The sequence below is a fragment of the Dasypus novemcinctus genome, chromosome 5, assembly GCF_030445035.2.
Source record: "Dasypus novemcinctus isolate mDasNov1 chromosome 5, mDasNov1.1.hap2, whole genome shotgun sequence".
Taxonomy (NCBI): Eukaryota; Metazoa; Chordata; class Mammalia; order Cingulata; family Dasypodidae; genus Dasypus; species Dasypus novemcinctus.
In genome coordinates, this window is record NC_080677.1 from 165,745,992 (window position 1) to 165,768,662 (window position 22,671).

At 42.6% G+C, this 22,671-nt stretch overlaps 1 protein-coding gene across 2 annotated transcripts in view; it reads left to right on the forward strand.

Annotated features, from left to right (window-relative positions):
* NSUN6 (NOP2/Sun RNA methyltransferase 6) overlaps nt 1-22,001 on the forward strand; it is a 61,015-nt gene extending 39,014 nt beyond the window's left edge. For both annotated transcript variants that reach the window (XM_012528654.3, XM_012528653.3), the window contains exons 6-11: nt 953-1,034; nt 2,529-2,648; nt 5,605-5,746; nt 18,448-18,596; nt 19,905-20,030; nt 21,756-22,001. In XM_012528654.3, coding sequence (XP_012384108.2) covers nt 953-1,034; nt 2,529-2,648; nt 5,605-5,746; nt 18,448-18,596; nt 19,905-20,030; nt 21,756-21,965 — 829 coding nt within the window. In that variant the 3' untranslated portion in view covers nt 21,966-22,001. The remainder of the gene's footprint in view (nt 1-952; nt 1,035-2,528; nt 2,649-5,604; nt 5,747-18,447; nt 18,597-19,904; nt 20,031-21,755) is intronic.
* Nucleotides 22,002-22,671: the final 670 nt, after the last annotated feature.

The window sequence follows — 22,671 nt, forward strand, 5'->3', positions numbered from 1 at the left end:
TCTCTATACCATGAGTTTAAAGATCAGCTCCAGCTGGAGCGTAGGGGCCTCCCTGACCCTTTCTGTGCATGAGTCTTATCTTGGGCATGTGCATATGGCCCCGAGAATTTCCCCCTGTGCACGAATACAAGTATCCCCTCTCCTAGGAAACACTTTCCTCCTGGTGGTGGCACTGCACTGTGTGTCCTCGAGCCAGCAGCCCCCTGCCCCAGCAGCACGACCTGGCTGCTCTCCCACAGCCTTCTGTAGGAGGCTTGGTGAGCCGCCTTGTGCACCATGGCAAGTTCTGGGGTGGTGAGTCCCTCAGGCCACCCCCAGACAGGTGGGCCAGACATCCATGTGCCCAGAATGTGCTTGTGGGTTCCTCTGCTCCCTCCAGAACCTGGACCAGGGGTCCACATTGGGGTCTGGACCAACTCTCCCTTAAGCCCTGAGGAGTAGGGGAGGGCCCCCCAGGGCAGCAGGAGGGCCAAATGCTTGAAGTAGTCTTGTTTCTTGATTTCGTGCTTGCCCTGTTATGGCAGTCAGTAGCCTTTTCCTTGATTTGGTGCTGTCCTTTAACTGTTTCCTGCAGCTCTGAGAAAGATGTTTCTGTCAGTTTTTGCTGGTGGTTCAAAGCTTCTGCTGGAGTATGGAGCTCTGGACTTCTCACTTTCTTTCCTTTATAATCTATTAAAATTTCTCTAAAGGAATTCACTTATGTAAGGAATTCACTTATGTAAATGAAAAATATATGACTTGATCTTTTTTAGTTTTTCCAGTGGCCTTCTACACAACTGTGGGTAAAAATTCAAAACAGTTCACAGGAATATTGTCAGTATTTTGGTGTTGAACAAAATATTTTTAAAAGGCAGAGTAACTTATATTTGACATACTCCTCGTCTTTTTTTTGAAACACTGTTTGTGTAGATTGCCATATACCCAGATTGATGTGACGTTTCCTGCGTTTCAGGGGCATAGGTGTGAGAATGACAGAGCCAGTGTATCTCAGCCCTTCATTTGATAATGTGCTACCCACTTACTTATTTTTACAGGTAGGTTTTTAAAAAAACGTGGAAACATACTTCAATGAATTATTTGAAATATAAGGATTTTGTTTTTTTATTTCCTGTAACATCTTTATTTTCATATATCTGATCTGTCTTTAGTTAAACAGTAAGAAAAAGCTTTCTAAACCTATCACTCTGATATTTCTTTCTCTATTTTTAACTACTTTTTCTAACCCACCACCCTTTGCCCCAGGGTGATTTAATATTAATTTATGTAATCACTGCTTTGCTGGTTGCAGTGTTTATCCCTAAGTAATGCCTGCATTTGTTTGTTAACACACATAGGTGTTCTTACTTTGAGCAAGAGTCAGATGGTTTACTTTTGTATCAGTTTTTTGTTGGGTACTTATTTAATTTCTTCAATATAACAAGTTGCTTTGCCTTTCCGTTTTGGTATATTAAGTTTTTTTTAGTGTCATTAACACGTTTGATTCTTGGTGTAACCTGCTGGCTAAGTGGTGGGACTCTTGCCAAGATAAGGTGAAGGTCCTGAAGCTCAGCTCTGTTAAGGCTGACGGCCTTCCCTGGTCAGCTGGAACCACTGCTTGTGGGCTGCCCTCCTGCACATCAGTAATAACTAATGCAGTATCATGTTTTCCTAGGGTTTGACAATAGAGATCCAGATATCTTCTGATCCCATAGTTTAGTTTTGACTTGGGGAAAGAGAGAAAAGTCTAGTACAGTGCAAATTTTTTTCTTAATCTCACTACCTATAGCTTCCTCCCATACTACACAATCAGTGTAGTGCTAATTTCTCTGTGGCACGTCAAGGTGAGCCCTGTTGTGGTTTCTTGGTCTCCAGCAGCACCATCGAGTCATTTCCTTCACTGCCATGAGCAGGCAATGTGTGAGTCTCCTGCTGGAAGAAGCTTTTAGGTCTGAGGTGGAGGTCACCTTTGTCACGTCCCCCTGGAGCCTGTTTCAGTTATGTGCTCTGTCTCGATGGCAGCTGAATGGCCCCTGCATCTTGCAAGCTTTACAGGTTCCATTTTTCCACTAATATAGAGTTGGGAGAACAGGGACATAGACATGCCTTTTCTGTGGCATTAGCCGCAGAAACCAAAGTTTTGTAAATGGCAGGCACCTGAATTGGCAGGATTTTGTATATTTTCTGGGAAAAGCATCCAGAACTTTCTCATATTTCTAAGAGGTCAGTGGCCTCCCAAATACTAAGAACCATCGGAATTAAGACAGAGCAATATGATTTTAAAAAATCGATACCCAGAAAACAGCGTTGTTGGGGAACAAACCGTGGGTTGTTGGGGAAATGCATCACATGTGTCTGTGTGGAAAGTCCTGTGGGACCACAAGATTCTCTAGGAAATGGTGACTTTCCTGACACTGAGGTGCTTGCAGCCGCAGTACTCTGGCAGGCCTGAGGATGCTGTCCTGCATGGCTCCAACGGTTCTTCACCTTCCCTGATTCTGAAAATCACAGTGATTCAGAGTCATGGGTCCTCGATTGCTTTTTTCTTCTAGAATTTGCCATCTGCTCTGGTAACTCATGTTCTAAATCCTCAACCTGGAGAGAAGATCCTGGACATGTGCGCAGCACCTGGAGGCAAAACCACCCACATCGCAGCACGAATGCACGACCAGGTGAGGTGGTGCACGCAGCAGGGCTGTCCCTGGTGCGCTGGCGTCTCCGCGGCCAGCATGGGGCTTCACAGACACTCGTCATCCAGTGGTTTTCAGAGTCCACCAGGTGAAGGCTGTTCACAGATGGCAGCCGTTACATGCTAAAGGTCAGGAGAGAGTTGTCATTTGTGAAGACTTGTCTCAAGAGCTTCTTGAATCCCCAGTTTGCGAATACAATTACGGAATAGAATTCTTCCCTCATAAAGTTAAGTATCACTAAACACTTAAGAGAACTTTTGTGTTCTTAATTCTAAGACTTGGTCCTCTTTTGAACTGTTAAATTCTGCTACTAAAAATAATTTTACAGTATATTACTAAAGTGTCGAAATAATGTATGTGTTAAAACATATATAAGTACATATATCCATAATAAATATATATATTTATACGTAAATATATCTACATTTCCAGTGTGTATGTATGTATTCTTGTTTTGGGGTTCATAAAGACAATATATCTGGCTGAATTATAAAGCCTTCTTTATTGCCCTTATAATATGACTAAGTTTGTTCTTGGATAAATTTAGCTCATTTTTTCACCTTCTCTTTCCATGTGTGTATATTTGCCAAGATGTGTTCCGGCTTCTTTTATCTGCATGGAAAATTCATTGGGGCCTTGTCAGTGTTCTGTTCTCCAGCTGAGATTCTTCAGCTTCAGAAGGATGTGGTCACTTGACACCACCCTTCCCATTTGTTTCAAGTTACGTGAAAACCAAAGGGTTCCTAAAACCCTAAAGACATGCTGGATCGTCATGCCCAGTAGCTTCCTTTACCTGGAATTGGATTCTAATTGACTGATTAAGTAGATATTTATGTAGTACTTATTGTATGTGATATATACAGTCACACTAGTATAATCTCGTGAGTAGCCTTACATCTAAGAAGGAAAAGATATTTGTTGTTTAAATCTTTGGGAATTAGTACCTTTGGTTCATTGGAGGTATATACTTGCCTGTTTATTTACACTGTTCTGACAGTAAAAACTCTTTAAGAAAAGAATGCATTAGATAACCTCCAGGGCATAAAATGAACACAAAATAGAAGGGCTCACTTTATGAAGTATGGGGTTCGCTGCAAATCCTTTTCCAGTTTACCTAGACGTTTAAGTGTAAATATTATGATAAATGCTTGAAGGAAGTGATGATAATCCCCTTAATTTGTGGTGTAATATTAAATGTGTTTTCTTAAAGGGACTTTATTCATAGATGTTTTATTCTCTCTTGAAAACACAGCCCTGCTCCACTGGGTGTACGGTTTTCTGTTGGTTTTGTCCTGCTGGGGAGCCAACCCCCAAGCCTCCCCAGCACAGCTGCTCACCTGCTCACCCTGCCTGTGTACTCCTCTGCTCTCTTGGGCATTTTTCATTTCACTCGTTGTGGTCTTTAACTCCAGGCATTCTATTTGCTTCCTTTTTAAAATTCCTGTCTCTTTACTAAGACTCTCACACTGCTCATTAATTGTGTTCCTAAGAGCCCTTAGTTCTTTCTCTGTATTTTCCTTCATCTCTTCGAGCATTTTTAAGGTCATTGTTGGAAAGGCTTTTTTGGCTTGTCCACATTCTTGTCTTAGTTGTTGGTGTTTTCTGAATTTTTATCCTTTTCCTTTGGATGAACTGTCACTTCCTGTTTGTACTCTTGTACACTGTATGTTTTAATATTTTAGGATGTTAACTCTGGGATTTGCTGTTGCTTGGTTTTGGAACCAGCTGGTGATAGAGAGAGGTTTCCTTGAGCTTCTGCCGGCCCCCCGGGAAGAGCTGCCCAAGGCAAATGCCTGCAGGGTCCTCCTGTCTGTCTGGGCCTCTGCCTTGTCCTGGGCTTCTGCTTGTTGGCTGTTTTGGAGTTCCCCTGTTTACAGGAGCTTGGTTGTCCCCTCTGTTTCCCAGGAGACAGACCTCCCTCTCCCGGGTGTTTGAAGCTGGTGGACCTTTGTTCCAGACTGTGCTTCTCTGCTGTTTCTTACTCTCCTTTCATGCCTTGAGCTGCTTTCGCCTGCAAGGAAGGGAACGGTGGGGAGGGCCAGGGACACACGGAAGTGCCCTGGGAGGGGATCAGGAAGGGCACTAGGAGCTGCTCCGATGACCCCCCAAGGCTGGGCTTCCTGGCTTGCTCTGCAAATGCAGCCCTTCAGTTAACTCCCTGCAGCCTTGAGGAAGAGCAGTGTCATTAAGTCTCTACCTCCACTGCGCCTGTCCAGGAAGACTGAAACAGTGGTTGTTCCCACCCTTGCCCAGGCGAGGCTGAAACAATGCCTGCTGCCACCTTTGTCTGGGCAGGTTGAAACAATGGATGGCCTCAGAGCTAGGCCCCCACCGATGAAAGTTGCTAATCAGAAGCCGCCATCAGTGCCCGTTTGTGCCTGTCCCTGCTCTTGGAGAAGAGGAGGAGGATTCTTTATGCCCATTTCTTTCTCTGGCAAGCCAGCCAGGGATTGGACCCCACGGCAGCCTGCTGTGAGAGGGCGATGGGGGCCAGCAGTCCAGGTGCGCAGAGTTTACTGCCTACACTCCCGTTTATCAGCCTCTGCCTCCTGCTCTTACCTGGACGTTGTGCAGTCTACTGGCCTCCAGACTCCCAAAGCAGCTGTTTCAGACCATTCCTGCCTGCGAATAGCTGGGGCGCCCTGCTCTGCCATCCTTCACCCCCTCTCCCCCAGGCTCTGTAAACAGTTTTTCATTTTGAGTTTGGTGTTTACAATAAGTGGATATTGTAAGAGAAATAATTTTCCTGCAAGAATTTTTTTTTAGAGGAAAGACTTTAATATGTGATGTAAATTTGATACATGTTTCATTAATGAATTTAGCTTTAAAATTAAGGTGGTGGGGAGATAGAGAAGGCCATCATTTTTCATGAGTTTTTCTTATAGTTTTCTTGGTTGCTTTGAATTTACATTTTATCTTATCTATTTTTTTTTTTTAGGGAGAAGTAATAGCACTGGATAAAATATCCAACAAAGTAGAAAAAATAAAGCAGAATGCCTCATTGTTGGGGTTGAGGTCCATCCGGGCCTTTTGCTTCGATGGTACCAAGGCGCTTGCACCCGAGAGGACTGGAGTGGGAGGTGAGTGGACTCTTTAGAGGCTCAACATTGGCTTTCAGAGAGAAATAAGAATTTTGCTATTATTGTTCTAATCCCAAAATATCCATAGGACCTTAAACTTTGGATGGGTCCATGCTCCTTCCACTTTGTATCTCATTCCTGTCAGGTTTTCAGGAACGTGCAGTCAAACCCAAGTCCAAACATTTGTTCTTATTGTATTTCCTCTGAGCCCTGTGGTTTTACGATTGCAGAGTTGTTTTGTTTTGATTTGTCATTTTTCTTGAGGATTGGGAGTGTGGATCTGGGATGGAAGGAAAAACTGCCACATACCTTGCTTTGGAATAAAATATTTATGATATCATTATTACATTTATGAAATCACTGTATTTGTTTCTGTCTATGCATTAATGCATATTTTAATGGATTGGGATTAGTTTTCCAGAATATTTATTATTGCTATTGATTATTCCACTTTGATTAACGACTTTTGAAAAGCTGAGGACAGGTTTATTTCCTCTCCTTCCAGGTCCTCTAACTTGCTGTAGAGAAAAGCCCCCTTTCTAACATCTGGTTGGCCTGGATATAAGGCTTGTTCATAAGAACGACTAGTAGACAGTTGAGAGCTCAGTGGGATCTGTTGTCACCGCTTTGCTAAGATTGTTGGTAGGTCACCATTGTTTATATATCTTTGAAGTAAAGTGAGTGTCATTCACAATAGTGGTAGTCTGGGATTAGGGTTAGAACAGTGAAGATGTGGGGGTAGCCGTCTTCGAGGTCAGTTCAGTGCTCTAATGAGATAATCTAGTACTAGCTGGGGATAGTTGGTCGTTGATATTTTTTTTTTCCCTCATCCATATCACTTTATTAACTAATGATCTTAGGTGGTCACCTTCAGTTCTTTTTTCATCAAGACATGTTTTCACCATCGATATTCTCTGGTAAGACCTATTTTGAATGTTAAACTTAGAATAGCAGGTTGTGGAGACAATCTTTTTGATGTGAAAATCAACATACCTTTGAGACTCATGGCAGGTGAGGAATTATTTCATAATATCTACCTTATGTCTAGTAAATTATAGGGATTAAAAAATCAAGTAAAGGAAGCACGTGGATGGTTTCTTTCTAGAAAAGCACGGATTGCTCTCAGGGACTGGGCCTGGACTGGCCTTGTCTCCTGGGGAGCCAGGGGTAGGCACGGTTTGCCTGACTGCTTACAGGAGCAGCGTTGTACGGTCAGTTGATTGTGAACCTTAAGGAGTTAGCCAGGGTTTTCCAGGGCATTTATATTAGTTGATGTATAGACAAAATACAGAAGCTTAGGAAAGATCAAGGTAATTTATTGTTTTGATTTGTTTGCTTGCTTGCTTATTTAGTTTCACCTAACAGAAGTGGGCATCCAGTTTGGATAGCTTCATCACTGGGTCCAAGAGGGTCCAGTCTTTGCAGGAGTTTAGCAGAGACCCACGATGCTGCACTGGCAGGGCTTTCAGGTCCGAACCTGGAAGGGGAGAGCGTCCTCCAGACCCAGAGGGAGTCATTTGATCAGCTGAGCTGCACGGCGGCAGGAAAATGTGGTCTTCAGCTGTGCCCATTTAAAATCCTTACTGTGAAAAAGGAGAATGTAATTGAAAAGCATCTGGCAGTCTAATAAAGAGTTCTTATAATTAGAAGTGGTGATAGTGATTGTTTAAATTTACTTATTTTAATAAAAATTCTTTTCCCTTTAAAATGAAAGCGTTTGCAAGGCTTAAAGGTGAGGTGTGTAGTAGGAGGTGCTAGGCAGAAGTGCATATTCTTTTTCTATTTTTTATGAGTAGTTTTGTTGAGATATTTTCACCTACCAATCAGAGTTGTGCACTCATCACGTCAACTTTAGAACATTTCACTTCTCCAAAAAGAAAAGCCCCCTACCCCTCAAGTCACCTCAGTCCCTCTATCCTTCCCCAGCCCTGCATAACTACTGATCTAATTGACTCCATGGATTTATTTATATTTACATTTTATACAAATGGAATCATATATAGTACTTTACGTCTGGTTTATTTCACTTAGCATAATGTTTTTTAAAAAATTATAATTTTTTTTTAATTAAATTGTACGTTTACCTAAAAGTCCTGTAAAAATGACAACATTCCCGTATACTCCTGTTGTTGACACTGTGCATTGGTGTGGTGGTACCTTTGTTTCAACTGGTGAAAGAATATTAAAATTTTACCAACTATAGGCTATTGTTTGCAATAGGTGTATTTTTTCCCTTATACCACCCTACTGTTGACACCCTATAATAGCAACGTACATCTGTTATAGTTCCAGAAAGAACGTTCTTATATTTGTACTATTAGCCATAGTCATTGTCTACCACAGAGCTCACTGTGTTATACAGTTCCATGTTTTATCCTTTAGTTTTCCTTCTAGTAACATATATACATGACCTAAAACTTCCCCTTTCACCCACATTCACACACATAATTCAGTGCTGTTTTATACATAAAATAATGTGCCACTGCTACCATCACCTCTATCCATTTCCAATGTTTACAGTCAACCTAAATAGAAATTCTGTATAAATTAAGCATCACTCCCCCTTCTTTACCCCCTTCTGTCTCCTCTAGGAGGTAACCTACATACTAGATTCTAACTCTCTGATTTCCATATTATAGTTAGTTCACATCATGAGACCATACAGTATTTGTCCTTTTGGGTCTGGCTTATTGCAGTCAACATAATGTGCTCCAGGTTCATTCATGTTGTCACCTGCATCACGACTTCATTCCTCCTTATAGCTGAATTATAGTCCATTGTATGTATACACCACATTGTGTTGATCCATTGATCAGTCAGTGGACACGGGTTGCGTCAGTCTTGTGGCAATTATGAATAATGCCGCTGTGAACATCATGTGCAGATGTACAAGAGCATACTCGATTCTGCGACTCCAGAACTGTGTACTGATAGCTAGCTGCACGGTGACTTGCTTATTGTCCCCCTCTGTTCTGGTGTCAGCTGGGTGCACTGGTCCTCCCTTGGGGTCTCTTACACCTGCAGGAGGAGGGTGGCCAGGCGGGCACCATCTTGAAGGTTTTCCCTTACACATGCCTGTCTGGAGCTTGGTGGGGGCGCTTGGCTGGACCCACACGTGGCCTCTCCTGGTGGCCGGGGTGCATTTTGGCTGGGTTCCAGGGGTGAGCTTCCTGAGAGCCCCAGACACAAGCTTTATTGCATTTTATGATCTAGCCCAGAATTCATGTAGCATCACTTCTGCTATTTCCCTGAATAAAGCAGGAGCCTGGACCGCCATCTCCCAGTGGAGGAGTCCAGGGCTGGAAGAGGAGCACGTGGGGTGGAAGGTGCTGTGTGGCTGTCCTTGGAAACAACAATTCGCTCCACATTGTCAATTATTTTTTTCTTATTTACAAATTTTTAATTTATATGCACAGTAGATTGTTAGCTGCAGACGGGAAGAATCAAGAATGGCAGTTATGTTCAGTTTGAAGAAATAAATATTGTCTACACATGTAATGTCTCATTTACAGAGCACTTTTATAAAGAGCAGTCTGAAACCTGTATTATTTTCACTCAAATAAAATTTACAGAAAGAAACCAGTTATTCTCTGGTATATAATTTAAGAGAACTTCATCAGTTTTTGTTTTTGTTTTTTTAAAAGAAGGTGTGGTTTTACAGAACAATCATGCATAAAATACAGGATTTCCGTATACCACCCTATTATTAACATCTTGTATTGTTGTGGTACATTTGTTCCAATTGATGGAAGGACATTTTAAAAATTGTATTAAGGATAGTCAATGGTTTAACTTAGGGATGCCTGTGTTGTGCATTTCCATGGAAAGTTTTATTCTAGTACCATATATACAACTTAACCCTTCCACCATCCATTCCAAAATGTTAAAATCAACTCAAATAGAAACTTTGTACAATTTAAGCCTTAAATGCTACATTCCCTACCCCTACCTCAGCCTTTGGTTACATAGATTATGGTTTCTGTGAGTTTGCTTATTCTAATTATTTCCTATCAGTGAGATCATATAATATTTGTCCTTTTGTATCTGGCTTATCTCACTCAACGTGATGTCTTCAGGGTTCACCCATGTTGTGTGTATCAGAACTTCATTCCCTGTTTTGATTGAATAATATTTTGTGTATATATCACCTTTTACTTATCCATTCATTGGTTGATGGGCACATGGGTTGCTTCCATCTTTTGGCAGTTGTAAATAATGCTGCTTGAGCATATGTGTAAATATGTTTGAGCCCCTGCTTTCAATTCCTTTTGTTGGTATATTCCTAGAAGTGGGATTGCTGGATCGTATATTAATTCTATACTTGATGTTCTGAGGAACTACCAAACTGTCTTTCACAGTGGCGGCACCATCTCACATTTCAAACCAGCAACAAATGAGTGTTCCTATTTCTCTACATCCTCTCCAACACCTATAATTTTCTATATTGTTTATTTGATAGTAGCCATTCTAGTGGGTGTGAAGTGGTATTTGATTGTGGGTTTTTTTTTAAACAAATCAATTTTATTGATACATATTAATAAAGCGTACAGTTCATCCAAAATGATCAATCAGTGGCATTTGCTGTAATCAGATAGTTTTGTATATTCATTACTTCAGTCATTATTAGAGCATTTTCATTATTTCAATAATAAAAAAAAGACAACCAAGAAAATTTTTTACCTCTCAATTTCTCTATGCTTCTGCCCACATAGCTGCTGTTTTTGGCTACTCTATCCAAAGTGAATAATCAGTGACTTTTAGTATAATCACAATGTTGCATATTCATCATCTCAGAAATTTTAGAACAATTTCATTACTCCAAAAAGAAAGACTCCACACCCCTTAGCAGTCCTTCCTCAGTCCTACATAACCACTAATCTCCTTTTATCTTTATAAATTGATTTTTATGTTTACATTTTATATAAATGGAATTATACAATATGTAGTACTCTGGTCTCTTTCGCTTAGTATAATTTTTTGTCTGATTCTAACATTTTGTAGCATTAGCTCACATTTGTTCACCTTCAAAGAAAAATGGTGGTTTTTTTGAAGATATATTTATTTATTTATTTATTTCTCTCCCCTTTCCCCCCCACCCCAGTTGTCTGTTCTCTGTGTCTATTTGCTGCATCTTCTTTGTCCACTTCTGTTGTTGTCAGTGGCATGGGAATCTGTATTGTGTCATCTTGTTGTGCCAGCTCGCCATGTGTGCGGCACCATTCCTGGGCAGGCTGCACTTTCTTTCACGCTGGGCGGCTGTCCTTACGGGGCGCACTCCTTGTGTGTGGGGCTCCCCTATGCGGGGGACACCCCTGTGTGCACAGCACTCCTTGCGCACATCAGTACTGCGCATGGGCCAGCTCCACACGGGTCAAGGAGGCCCGGGGTTTGAACCACGGACCTCCCATGTGGTAGACAGACGCCCTAACCACTGGGCCAAGTCTGCCGTCGAAAAATGGTCTTATGTATACAATTTTGCCCATATTCATATTTCACATAATATATTTATATTTCACATAATATATTTATTCATAATAGGGCAGTCATACAGGATTTCTCCTTTTGTGTCTGGTTGCTTCACTCAGTGTAACATCCTCTGGGTTCATCTGTGTTGTTACAGGTTTCATGACTTCATTTCTTCTTACCTCTGCATACTATTCCATCGTGTGTATACACTCCACAATTTGTTTATCCATTCATCAGTTGATGGACATCTGGGTTATTAGCAACTTTTGGTTATCCTGAATAACACCGCTATGAACGTTGGTGTGCAGATGTCTATTCGTGTCACTGCTCTCAGTTCTTCTGGGTATATACCTAGCAATGGTATTGCTGCTCCTATGGCAAGTCTGTATTCAACATTCTTAGGAACTGCCATATGTCCTCCACAGTGGCTGTGCCATTCTACATTCCCACCAACAGTGAATAAGCATTCCTATCTCTCTATGTCCTCTCCAACATTTATAGTTTTCTGACATTTTAACAGCGGCCAGTCTGAGAGGTGTGAAATTATATCTCATTGTAGTTTTGATTTGTATTTCCCTAATCACTAGTGATATCAAACATTTTTTCATGCGTTTCTTTGCCATTTGTATTTCTTCTTTGAACAGTTGTCTTTTGAAGTTTTCTGACCATTTTTAAGAGAGACTTTGTCTTTTTATTGTTGAGTTGTATGATCTCCTTACATATCATGGATATTAAACCTTTATCAGAATTCCAGGAACATGGCAGACTAAAAACCCATAGCACTCTCTTCTCTTCCAGAAGAATAGCTAGAGGTCAGGCTGAAACAGCTTGGAAAAATATCTCCTAGGGTTTTAGGACACCAGGAGAAGGCTGGACACCTTCCAGAAGAGAGAAGGACAAAGGGTGACTGCAGTGATAGAACTGGGAGTTGAAAGCAGCAGCAGCTGCTGCTGGCTCCCCAACACATTCTAAAGACACTTGAGGATCCTCAGGCCTCTGGGCCTGCAGCTGCAGACAAAGGGGCCTCCAGGGACCCACCACCCCAGGAAAGGGGAGAGAGACGGGCACAGCCTAAGGCCAACCCAGCTCCTGACCCCAGGTCTGGTCCCCTGTGTCCAGGAGCCCTTCCAGGCCAGGTGGGGCCGCCATTGCTGGCCTTGGAGCCCAAAGGGGGCTAAAGGTGTACGACCTCCCATCTCTGTCTCTACTAATCTGAACTGGCTGCTGAGGACTCTGAGGCCAATGGAAATACTTCTGACCCTGGTAAAGGGAGGGGGCTGCCAGGGAAGGCTGGAGAACTGTCTCTGAGAAAGTTTGAATTGCAAGGCTCCTAGCCTCCAGGCAGCAAGCTCTGGCACACAGATCTGGTTTGTGTTGCAGCACACACACTCCTACCAGGCAGTGAACTGAGAGCTGCCAAACAGCACCATCTGCTGGCAGACCAAGGAAGTGCATGTGAGAAAATAAAAAATGAGAGACTTTTTCTGGCCTGTATATTTTCCCTCTCCAAGGCCCTAGGAAGCGGATCTGTAGTCAGTTATGGGGTCCAGAGCACAGTTTAGAGCAACTAGCAGGGATAACCCTAACAATTCAGGTCAAGCCAAGACTCAAAGAGCAGTGGTAACACACAGCCTCCTGCCACTAAATCCCTTCAAAAGAGAAATTGAGCATCAGGGTAAACTACATCCTAAACAGATGCCTGTACATCAGCAAAAAATTGTGACCCATACTAAGAAAATAGAAGACATGGCCTAAGAAAAGGAATATATGAAGAGACACAGTGTTTGAGAGAACTAATAAACAAGAGACAAATTCCAAAATCAAGTCAACTGAGTTGAAAGGCAGTATGGCTAAAGAGATAAAGGACATCAAGAAGACATTGAGGGAGCACAAAGAAGAATTTGAAATCCTTAATGGAAAAGTAACAGCTCATGGGAATGAAAGACACAATTGGTGAGATCAACACATTAGGGGCATAAAACAGCAGACTCAAAATGATAGAAGAAAGAGTAAGTGATACAGACAACAGAACAGCTAAATTTTGAGAAAAGAGCGGAGAGACAAAAGAATGGAAAAAATTGAGCAGGGGCTTAGAGAGTTGAATGACAACACATAATGCAACAGCACACATGCCATGGGAGTTCCAGAAGGAGAAGAGATGGGAAAAGGGGCAGAAAGTGTATTTGAGGAAATAACAGCTGAAAATTTTGCAGCTCTCACGAAAGAAATGAACTTATGCGTCCAGGAAGCACACCGTGCCCCAATCAAAATAAATCCAAATAAACCTACTCTAAGACATACACTGCTCAGAATGTCAAATGTCAAAGACATGATCTATTAACTTTAATTTTAAAAAAAGTCAAAGATAAAGAGAAAATTCTCAAAGCAGCAAGGGAGAAGCAAACCATTACATATAAGGGATGCCCAGTAAGCTTTAACACAGATTTCTCATTGGAAACCATGGAGATGAGAAGACAGTGGTATGGTACAATTAGGATACTGAAAGAGAAAAACTGCCAGCTGAGAATTCTTTATTCAGCAAAATTGTCCTTCAAATATGAAGGTGAGTATAAAATACTCACAAACAGAAACAAAGAGAATTTGCCAAAAAGGATCTGCCTTTGCAGGAAATATTAAAGGAAGCCTTAGAACATGAAATTAAAAGGGCCTGGAAGAGAGTATAGAAGAAAAAATAGCAGAAAGGATAACCAAAAGAATAAAAAGACAAAAATATGATATGATATATGAAAACCAAAGAATAAAATGGTGGAAGTTAATAAGGTATTTACAGTAGTATCATTGAATGTGAATGGATTAAACTCCTCAATCAAAAGATACAGACTCACAGAATGGATAAAAAAACATAACCCATACATATGCTGCTTACATGAGGCTTACCTTAGACCCAGGGATACAAACCAACTGAAAGAAGTTAGAAAAGGATACTCCATGCCAACAGTAATCAGAAAAGAGCAGGGGTAGCTACACTAATATTGGACAAAACAGACTTTAAATCCAAAAAAGTTAGATACAGCGAGCCATTATATATTAACGGACAGTCCACCAGGAAGATTTAACAGTCATAAATATCTATGCACAAAACTAGGGTGCCCCAAAATAACATGAGACAAACTCTGAGAAAACTGAAGGGAGAAATAGACATCTCTAAAGTAATCTTGGAGACTTATGACAGCCCACTTAGGTCAAGATCTTTTGGCCATTCTTGTTCCTTTGCATTCCCAACTAGGCCAAAGATTAACGAGGAAACAGAGAATCTGAACAATATGATAAATGAATTAGACCTAACAAACATATACATAATGCTGCATCCAAACTCAGCGGGCTATGCATTTTTTTCAAGTACCCATGGATCTTTCTCCAGGTTTGACCACATGTTAGGACACAGTGTAGCTCTCAGTAAATATAAAAAGATAGAAATTTTACAAAGCACCTCTCAAATCATAATGGTATGAAACTGGAAACCAATAGGAAAAAAGTAAATTCACAAATGCGAGGAGGCCGAACAACACACTTCTCAGTGATCAGTGGGTCAAAGAAGTTACAAGTGAAATCAATAAATATATTGAGAGAAATGAAAACAAGAACACAACTTATCGGATATGTGAAGGCAGTCTTGAGAGTGAAATTTATAGCCCTAAACACCTGTATTAAAAAGAAAGAACTAAACTCAAAGATTTAACTGAACAACTAGTTTCTAGAGAAACTAGAAAAGAGAAAAACCAATCCCAAAACAAGCAGAAGGAAAAAATAAGATTAGAGCAGAAATAAATGAAATTGAGAACAAAAAATAGAAAAATCAATAAAACCCAAAGCTGGTTCTTTGAGAAGATCAATAAAATTGACAAACCCCTAGATAGACTAACAAAAAAAGAAGATGCAAATCAAGACAATCAGAAACGAAAGGGGGAAAGTTATGATTGATACCACAGAAATAAAAAGGGTGATAAAAGGATATTGTCAAACTATGCCAACAAACTAGACAACTTAGATAAAGTGGACAAATTCCTAGAAATGCACAAACAACCTACACTGATGCTACAAGCAATACAAGAGCTTAACAAACCAATCACATTTAAAGAGATTAAATCCCTCATCAAAAATCTCCCAGCAAAGAAAAGTTCAGGACCAGATGGCTTCACAGATGAAATATCTTTTCTTCTATTCAGAATCTCTTATTTTTTAGTTGTATTATCTTTGTATTATTGAGGTGTAAGAATTCATTATATTTTGGATACATATCCCTTAGATAATTTGCAAATATTTTTTTTCTTTTGATTGTCCATTCATTTCCTTTGAGGTGTACTTTGGAGCACAGACATTTTAAATTTTGATGTTCATTTTTTCTTTTGTCGCTTTTGCTTTTGGTGTCTTCTAAAAATTTTATAGTGCAGCCTTTCCAGCTAGGTCTAGAATCCATTTTGAATTATTTTTTCATGTGTTATGGTGTGACAGGGGTCCACCTTCATTCTTTTGCATGTGGATATCCAGTTCACAACACCGTTGAAAAGACGAGTCTTTTTTTTTAATTGAATGTTCTTCATACCCTTGCCGAAAAGCAGGTGACCATAAATGTGTAAGGAGTTATTTCTGAACTTTCTGTACCATTCCATAATTGATTTTTTGATCATCATGCCAGTAACACACCATTTTTTATTGTATCTTTGTGGTAAAGTTTGTATCAGGAAGTGAATCTTTCAACTTTGCTCTTTTGGCCATTCTTGTTCCTTTGCATTCCCATATAATTTTAGCAACAGCTTGTCAGTTTCTTTATAAACCAAAACTTGTATTTTGGGAGGGTTTCCATTGAATCTGAAGATCAATTTGGGGAATATTGCCATCTTATCAATATTAAGTCTTCCAGTTCATAACATGGGATGTCTTACCATTTCTTTAGGTTTCTTTAATTTCTTTGAACCATGTTTTATAGTTTTCAGTTTGCATTTGAGCGTCTCTCATTAAATTTATTCCTGATTATGTTATTTCTGTTAATACTGTTGTAAATGGAATCATTTTTTAAATTTAATTTTTTTAATGTTCATTGCTAGTGTATAAAAATTATGCATATTCATTATGTGTCCAGCAACTTTGTTGAACTGAATTATTCATTTTTTATTTTTTTTACACAGTATCCTGTCACCTGCTAATAGAGATAGCTTATCCTTGCATTCCTGGGATAATTCCCACTTTGTTATGGTGTTAATGCTTTTTTAAGGTGTCGGTAATTTTAGTTTGTTAGTATTTTGTTTGAGGTATTTTTTTGCTTCTATTTTCTTTTCTGTGATGTTTTTTATTTGGTACAAAAGTAATGGTGTTATAAAATAAGTTAAAAAGTTCTTTCCTTTTTTATTTTTTGTAAGAAGTTGTGAAGAATTGGTATTAGTCCCTTAAAATGTTTGGTAGATTCACTAATGAAACCGTCTGGGCCTATTTTTGTGGAGATTTACAAATATTACTAATTTGATCCCTTTACTTCACTGGCTAGAGAGATCACAATTCTCAGCCATACTTTATCTTTGGGAATTGTCTATCTTACAGAGCCCTGGTAATTCCTATAAGCCATATTACAGTTATATATGTATTGTATTCAAGTGCTTTTAAAATTAAAGGGAGATAGAAGAAGTATACGTTTATACTGCCAATTGCAATTGCGTAATTACCTTTACCAGGGTTCATTGTTTTTTTATGTGGATTCACATTACTACCTGACGTGACATTAAAGGCAAAGGAGATCACTTATGCCTCCCAGAGCCCGTTCGTGCAGGATCAGGCATGAGAATGGGGGCGGGTTGCGAGAACCCTGAGCCAAGGAAAAGAGCTGTTAGCCTCAGCCAGCAAACAGGAAGGGACGGTTGCTCACTCTGCCCCTTCCGTCCACTGGCCCCATTGCCCCAGAGCTTCCACTCTCGAGTCTTCACAGGAAGCCAGCTGGCAGAGAAGCGTAGTTTGCAGACACCCAGCCCTACCACCACACAGCAGAGCAGAGATGGTCGGTTTGGAGATCAGAGGAAATGGCTCAGAAACTGGAACATGACAGAACAGAGCAGAAGCCTTGGGCATAGGCCCAAGTGTATAAAATAATATAGTATTATGATGATAAAAGTAGCATTTCAAACCTGGAGGAAAAATTGGTCATTAAATAGCTCTGAGAAAAATATTTTCAAGAGTAGGAAAAGGACCGAACACAAAAAAAAGTAGTTTAGGATGGACTAATGTGTTTAGTGTCAAGGGTAAACCTCTGAAAACAACTGGAAGTGGATATAGATGAATATTTAGAGTCAGATTCTAAAGCATGAAAGCAAAGGTAGAACTCAACAAGGAAAATTTACATTTAATATTCATTTCGGTATATTAAAAAAACCTAAGATAGGTGACAAATTGTGGGTAATATTTAACAGAGGAAAGAGAAAGATTAACATCCCTAATAGAAAGAGCTTTTCCAGCCAGTAAGAAAAAAACAGCAGTCCCAATAGAAAAAGGGCAAGGATAAGGTGAACATATAAAGAAAAAAATTCAAATTGTCTATAACATTTCATGAGGATTTTCACTAAACAAGTACTGTCATAATGAAAGTAAACTGATATCGTCTTTCTAGAGGATTCTATCAGTACATATCAAAAACCTTAAGAGACTTTAATTTGAAAGGATAATTCTCCTAAGACGTAGGTAAGAAAGGACGATGGTTAGAGATGGAGATAAGGTGAACTGGTAGGAGCCTGTGCCCAGCAGCTCTGCAGGCAGAGCAAGCTGAGGGCGATGCTGGGGCAGTGTGCAGCGCTGCCGTGGGGACCAGGGCAGCAGCTACACTTGAACGAAGCCGTCAGCGCTGGATCCTGCCTGCAGTTAGGCAGGCAAGCAGCCGGCTTGGTTTCGTGACTTTCTGTTGAGGTGCATAATGGCTCTGACGTTGGAGTACAGGAAGTTGTTTAGCGCAGGGACAGAGAAGCCTGGGCCCCGGCTCTGGGCTGGCTGTGGTAGATCTAAGGAGAAGGGGCAGCGCCCCGAAGGCTGCCAGGTCACGGCTGCCCCGCTCAGCTCACCAGCTCCAGGCTGTGGCCCGTTTAAATGAGAATAGACTCCCAGCTGCTCCTGCAAAAGGAGAGGCCGCTTTTCTTTACGTTCTTTTCCAGATGATGATTGTAAATTTCCTGGTGCTGCTGCTTTCCTTTTTAGACCAGAAGGACACACAGCAAACATGTTTGTAATCCTCCTCCTAGGAGAACCTCCGTTCCTACCCGAGTCTTTTGACCGGGTTCTTCTTGATGCGCCCTGCAGTGGGATGGGGCAGAGGCCGTGCTTGGTGTGCGCCTGGACGTTGAAGGAGGTGACGTCGTATCCGCCCTTACAGCGGAAGCTCCTGGCTGTGGTACGAGCGATGCGTTGCGGGAAGGAGAGCCGACCTTCGCTGGTTTGATAGAGCCCTAAAAGCCCGATGAGACCTGCTGTCCAGGGAGCCTTCCTGTGGTGCTGCCTTAATGAGTTCTGAACACTGTGCTTGCTCTTAGAAACAAGTTACCAGCTGGGATGGGATGGGGCCTGTGGTCAGGTCTTCTTCTCGGGGTGCTGCTCTTTTCCTGGTGCTCTCAGGTAGCACATGAGAAGGGGGAAGGCCAGGGAGGCAGGTGCACTGCTGCCGAGGCCGGTGCAGGGGCTGAGGGGGCGTGGCCTGGCCTCCAGAGCAGGGCAGGAGCAGCCCGGATAGGGCGCTGGAGGACGCTTCAGGGAGGGCGGGCGTGGCCACACCCGTGGAAGGTGAGCCTGCTGCGTGCTCGGCGCCCACGCTGTGCTGTGGCTGCCCGTGGACTCCTGGCTGAGCACCTTTCTGGCCACCTGCCAGTGTCTCCTTGTGCACACAGAGGTAGCACTAGCGGTGGGTTATTTACGTTTTCCTTCTTCAATCTTCATAAATCAGCTAAAGTTTTACTCAGCTGAAACTTCTGTTGATATGAGGGTAAGATTAGAGTAGTATTTCAAGAGACTTGGTTTTTTCTTCTTTTAGGTGATAGCACAGAGAAAATGTAGAAAGGCCATGAGGGGTAGATCAGTGAAGCAAATGGCCCGTATGAGTGCGAGCTGGCACAGGGGGCTGCGGGCACGGGTGGGGGCTTTGATCAGCATGCTCTGGTGAAGAAAGCCGGGTATGAACTTTATTTTTGGAGTTTGAAAAGATCAGCTCTGGTTATCTGGGACAGATTCATTTGTGTCCCCCTTATTTCCCGAGCACCTCTTGTGTGCCATCTGCCGCTCAGGGGCCCTGTCCGAATGCTCAGCATGTGCCAGGCAGTGGCACCCAGGGTGCTCGGGGGGCCACGGCTGAGGGGGCACCTGAGCAGGGCCCAGAGGGCTGTGCCTCACATGCTCCAGGGAGAGTAGGAGGAAGGGGGGCCGTGACAGCGTCAACCTGTGTCCCAGCGACAGCAGGGCCGCCGTGGGCTGCCGTGTTGGGGACAGGAGGAGGGCAAGGAGGAAGCCGCGGACTAAGGGGCTTGCAGTGATCAGGGACGGGGGGGATTCTGAAGGCTGGACCAGAGGGTTTGCAGGTGGATGGGGAAGGCGTGCCTGCGCGGAGCATTGAGGACCTTTCCGGGGCATTGGGGTTGGGAGGGGAGATGGGAGCTTGGTTTTGGACATGTCAGGTTTGAAAGGCCGGTTTCTTCCACCCTCTCATCTTCAGGCGGCTCAGCTGCTAAAACCGGGGGGCGTGCTGGTGTACAGCACCTGCACAGTGACGCTGGCGGAGAACGAGGCGCAGGTGGCCTGGGCCCTTGCCACACTTCCTTGCCTGCAGCTTCAGCCCCAGGTAAGAGAAGCTTCTGCTTCTGTGCATGGTCTGAAGCGTAAACGTGGTGGTAAACAGAGGGCGTCACATAAAGACTGAGACAGACGCACTGTAGAACGCCTCAGGGCATGGCCCGCAGGGAGCGTGAGCCCCTCTTGTGTGCGCCCCGCCGCCCGGTCAGGTGTCTCGCCTGCACGCTGTTCACGGCACTCAGACCTGCTCCTGGAGGAGAGCACGACCTTCCTTCTCGTCCCGGCAGGGCCTGGCGGGCCTCACCCCCTCCGGGCCAGGGCAGGATGGCGAGGCTGTGCTCACGCTTGCTGCACAAAGTGCGTAAACCTGTAGGGATTTCTGCACCACACTCTACCTAGCACTGCTTGCTTTATTAATGTTGCAGTCAAGATTAGATTTTCAGCCTGTAGCCATGCTCCCACTTGTCCTCGTACACCGAATTCAAGCAGGTGCTTTGAGTACATGAACAGCAGTCCAGAGAGTTTCTGGACCCAGAGAGCAAGATAATTCCATTGGAGAAGAGAAAACGTCAGGACTCACACACTCACACTCTAAAAGACACCTTAGAGAGAATGGCTTTTTCCCATGGAATAGTAAGCTATATTTTCTTAGGTATTCTTCATTCACACAAGCATTGGTCAATGAAATGGTTACTAAAGTTAGGATTATGGGTCTTTTACGATATTGGCTTGTGAGTTTCAGTTCCTTGTGATTCTGTCTTCCTGTAAAATTGATGCAGCCTTAATTTATGTATCTTAATATTGAAAGAACTTAAAATAAAACTTCTCTCCTAATTGTTATGAGGCAGAGAGGCATTTTAGGTGGAGAACATGTCCAAGGAATCCTGTTATAAAAGTGAATTTTATCTATGCTGTTTTTGATAATGTTGCATTTATTGAATGCCTGCTCTCTACCACTTTCATAATTTAAGCCTCAGAACTGAATTTATAGATGAGGAAACGGGATTAAGTTTCTTGCTTGAAGTGACATGGCTAAAATGTGGCCAAGCTGCCGTTTAAATCCATGTATTTCTTCGCTCGGGCTGTCTGCAGTATCACTGCACATCACTGTAATAAAATGACATTTTTCTAGTCCTGGTAGACATGCTTATTAGATATACAACATAGTTTGTCTTTTAAATCAAATTGTACCCAGGTATATTAGCCAAAGGGGTACTGATGGGAATTACCAGAAACCTGTTGGCTTCTATAAAGGTATTTATTTGGGGCAGCAGCTTACAGCTACTAGGCCCTACACGTCAACTCAAGGCTGCTGCCACGTGCCGACGCGAGGCAGGTGGTCTCTCTTTCCTTCCTCTTAAGGCTCGTAGGCCCATCCCAGCTGCTTCTCAGCTGTGGGCTGGCCCAGGGCTTGTTCCTTTGCAGGCCTTATGAGCTGCTCGGCTGCTAACAGGCGAATGGCTCAGCTCCCTTCCTGGGGCCGCAAGATCGAAGTTCTTCCTGTGCAGCTTGCTCTTCTGTCGTCTTGATTGAGGCCGCGTGTATCAGCCCTGAGCCATGTGCTGCTGACATGGTCGAATCAAAGCCCTAATCCTCACAGGTACTTTAACCAAGACATGTCAGCTGAATCCAGTGCATTCAAAGGGCATCTTAGCTAGAGGAACAGACCAGCCTACAATCATCCTTTTTCTTTCTGGGGATTCATAAGTAATATCCAGCTGCCACACCACAGCTGCAGGGGTGCTTACCCGTGTGCATCGTTCTCTCTGCACAGGAGCCGCGGGTCGGAGGAGCAGGCCTGGCGGGCGCTGGCCTCTCCCTGGAACAGCGGCAGCAGCTGCAGCGGTTCCACCCCGCCGCGCCATTCCAAGACGCCGACCCCGCCGCGCCCAGTGGTGCCCGGGAAGAGGACCCCATCCAGCTGGCAAATAAGGACTGCATAGGCTTTTTTATTGCAAAATTTGTAAAATGCAAAAGCACATAGAGAAAGGAGTCTCAGAAATTAAAATTCCAAACCTTGTCTGAGTTTGTTTTTTTTAAACTAGAGTGTTGTCAAGCCTGGTGGGTGACGTGGTTGCTAAGGAAACAGGAAAGGCTACCAGCGGTTTCACCAGGATTAAGAGACAGACAGGAAATATCAAGGGGGTGAGGTTTTATTTCATACTGTAAAAAAATTTTTTATAGATTAGCAGAGCATAAAGGAGATATCTAGGACATTTATTTTTTAAAATGTCATTTTTAATGTTAAAAATTAGTGAATCTGGGAAACATATGTGGCTTAAGTAACTGGGCTCCCGTCTACCATATGGGTGGACCAGGGTTCGATTCTCGGGACCTCCTGGTGAAGGCAAGCTGGCCCATGCCGAGAGTGGTGTGGTGAGATGACGTGCGAGAGACAGACAGGAGAGACGATAAGAGATGCAGCAGAACACGCTGCTGAGGTGGTGCAAGAGGTTGAGCGCCTCCCTCCCACTCCAGAAGGTCCCAGGATCAGTTCCCAGTGCCACCCAAAGAGAGGAGAAGCAGACACAGAAGAACACAGAGAGCAGACAGCGCAAAAATGAGAGGCAGAAAACTTTAAAACTTTAAAAAAATTTAGTGAACGTAACAAAAGGAATAAAATTAGCCATATTGAGTTTGGTTATAAAAATAGTTTTCTGTTCCTGAGTTCTTTTAAGAATTCAGGGCAT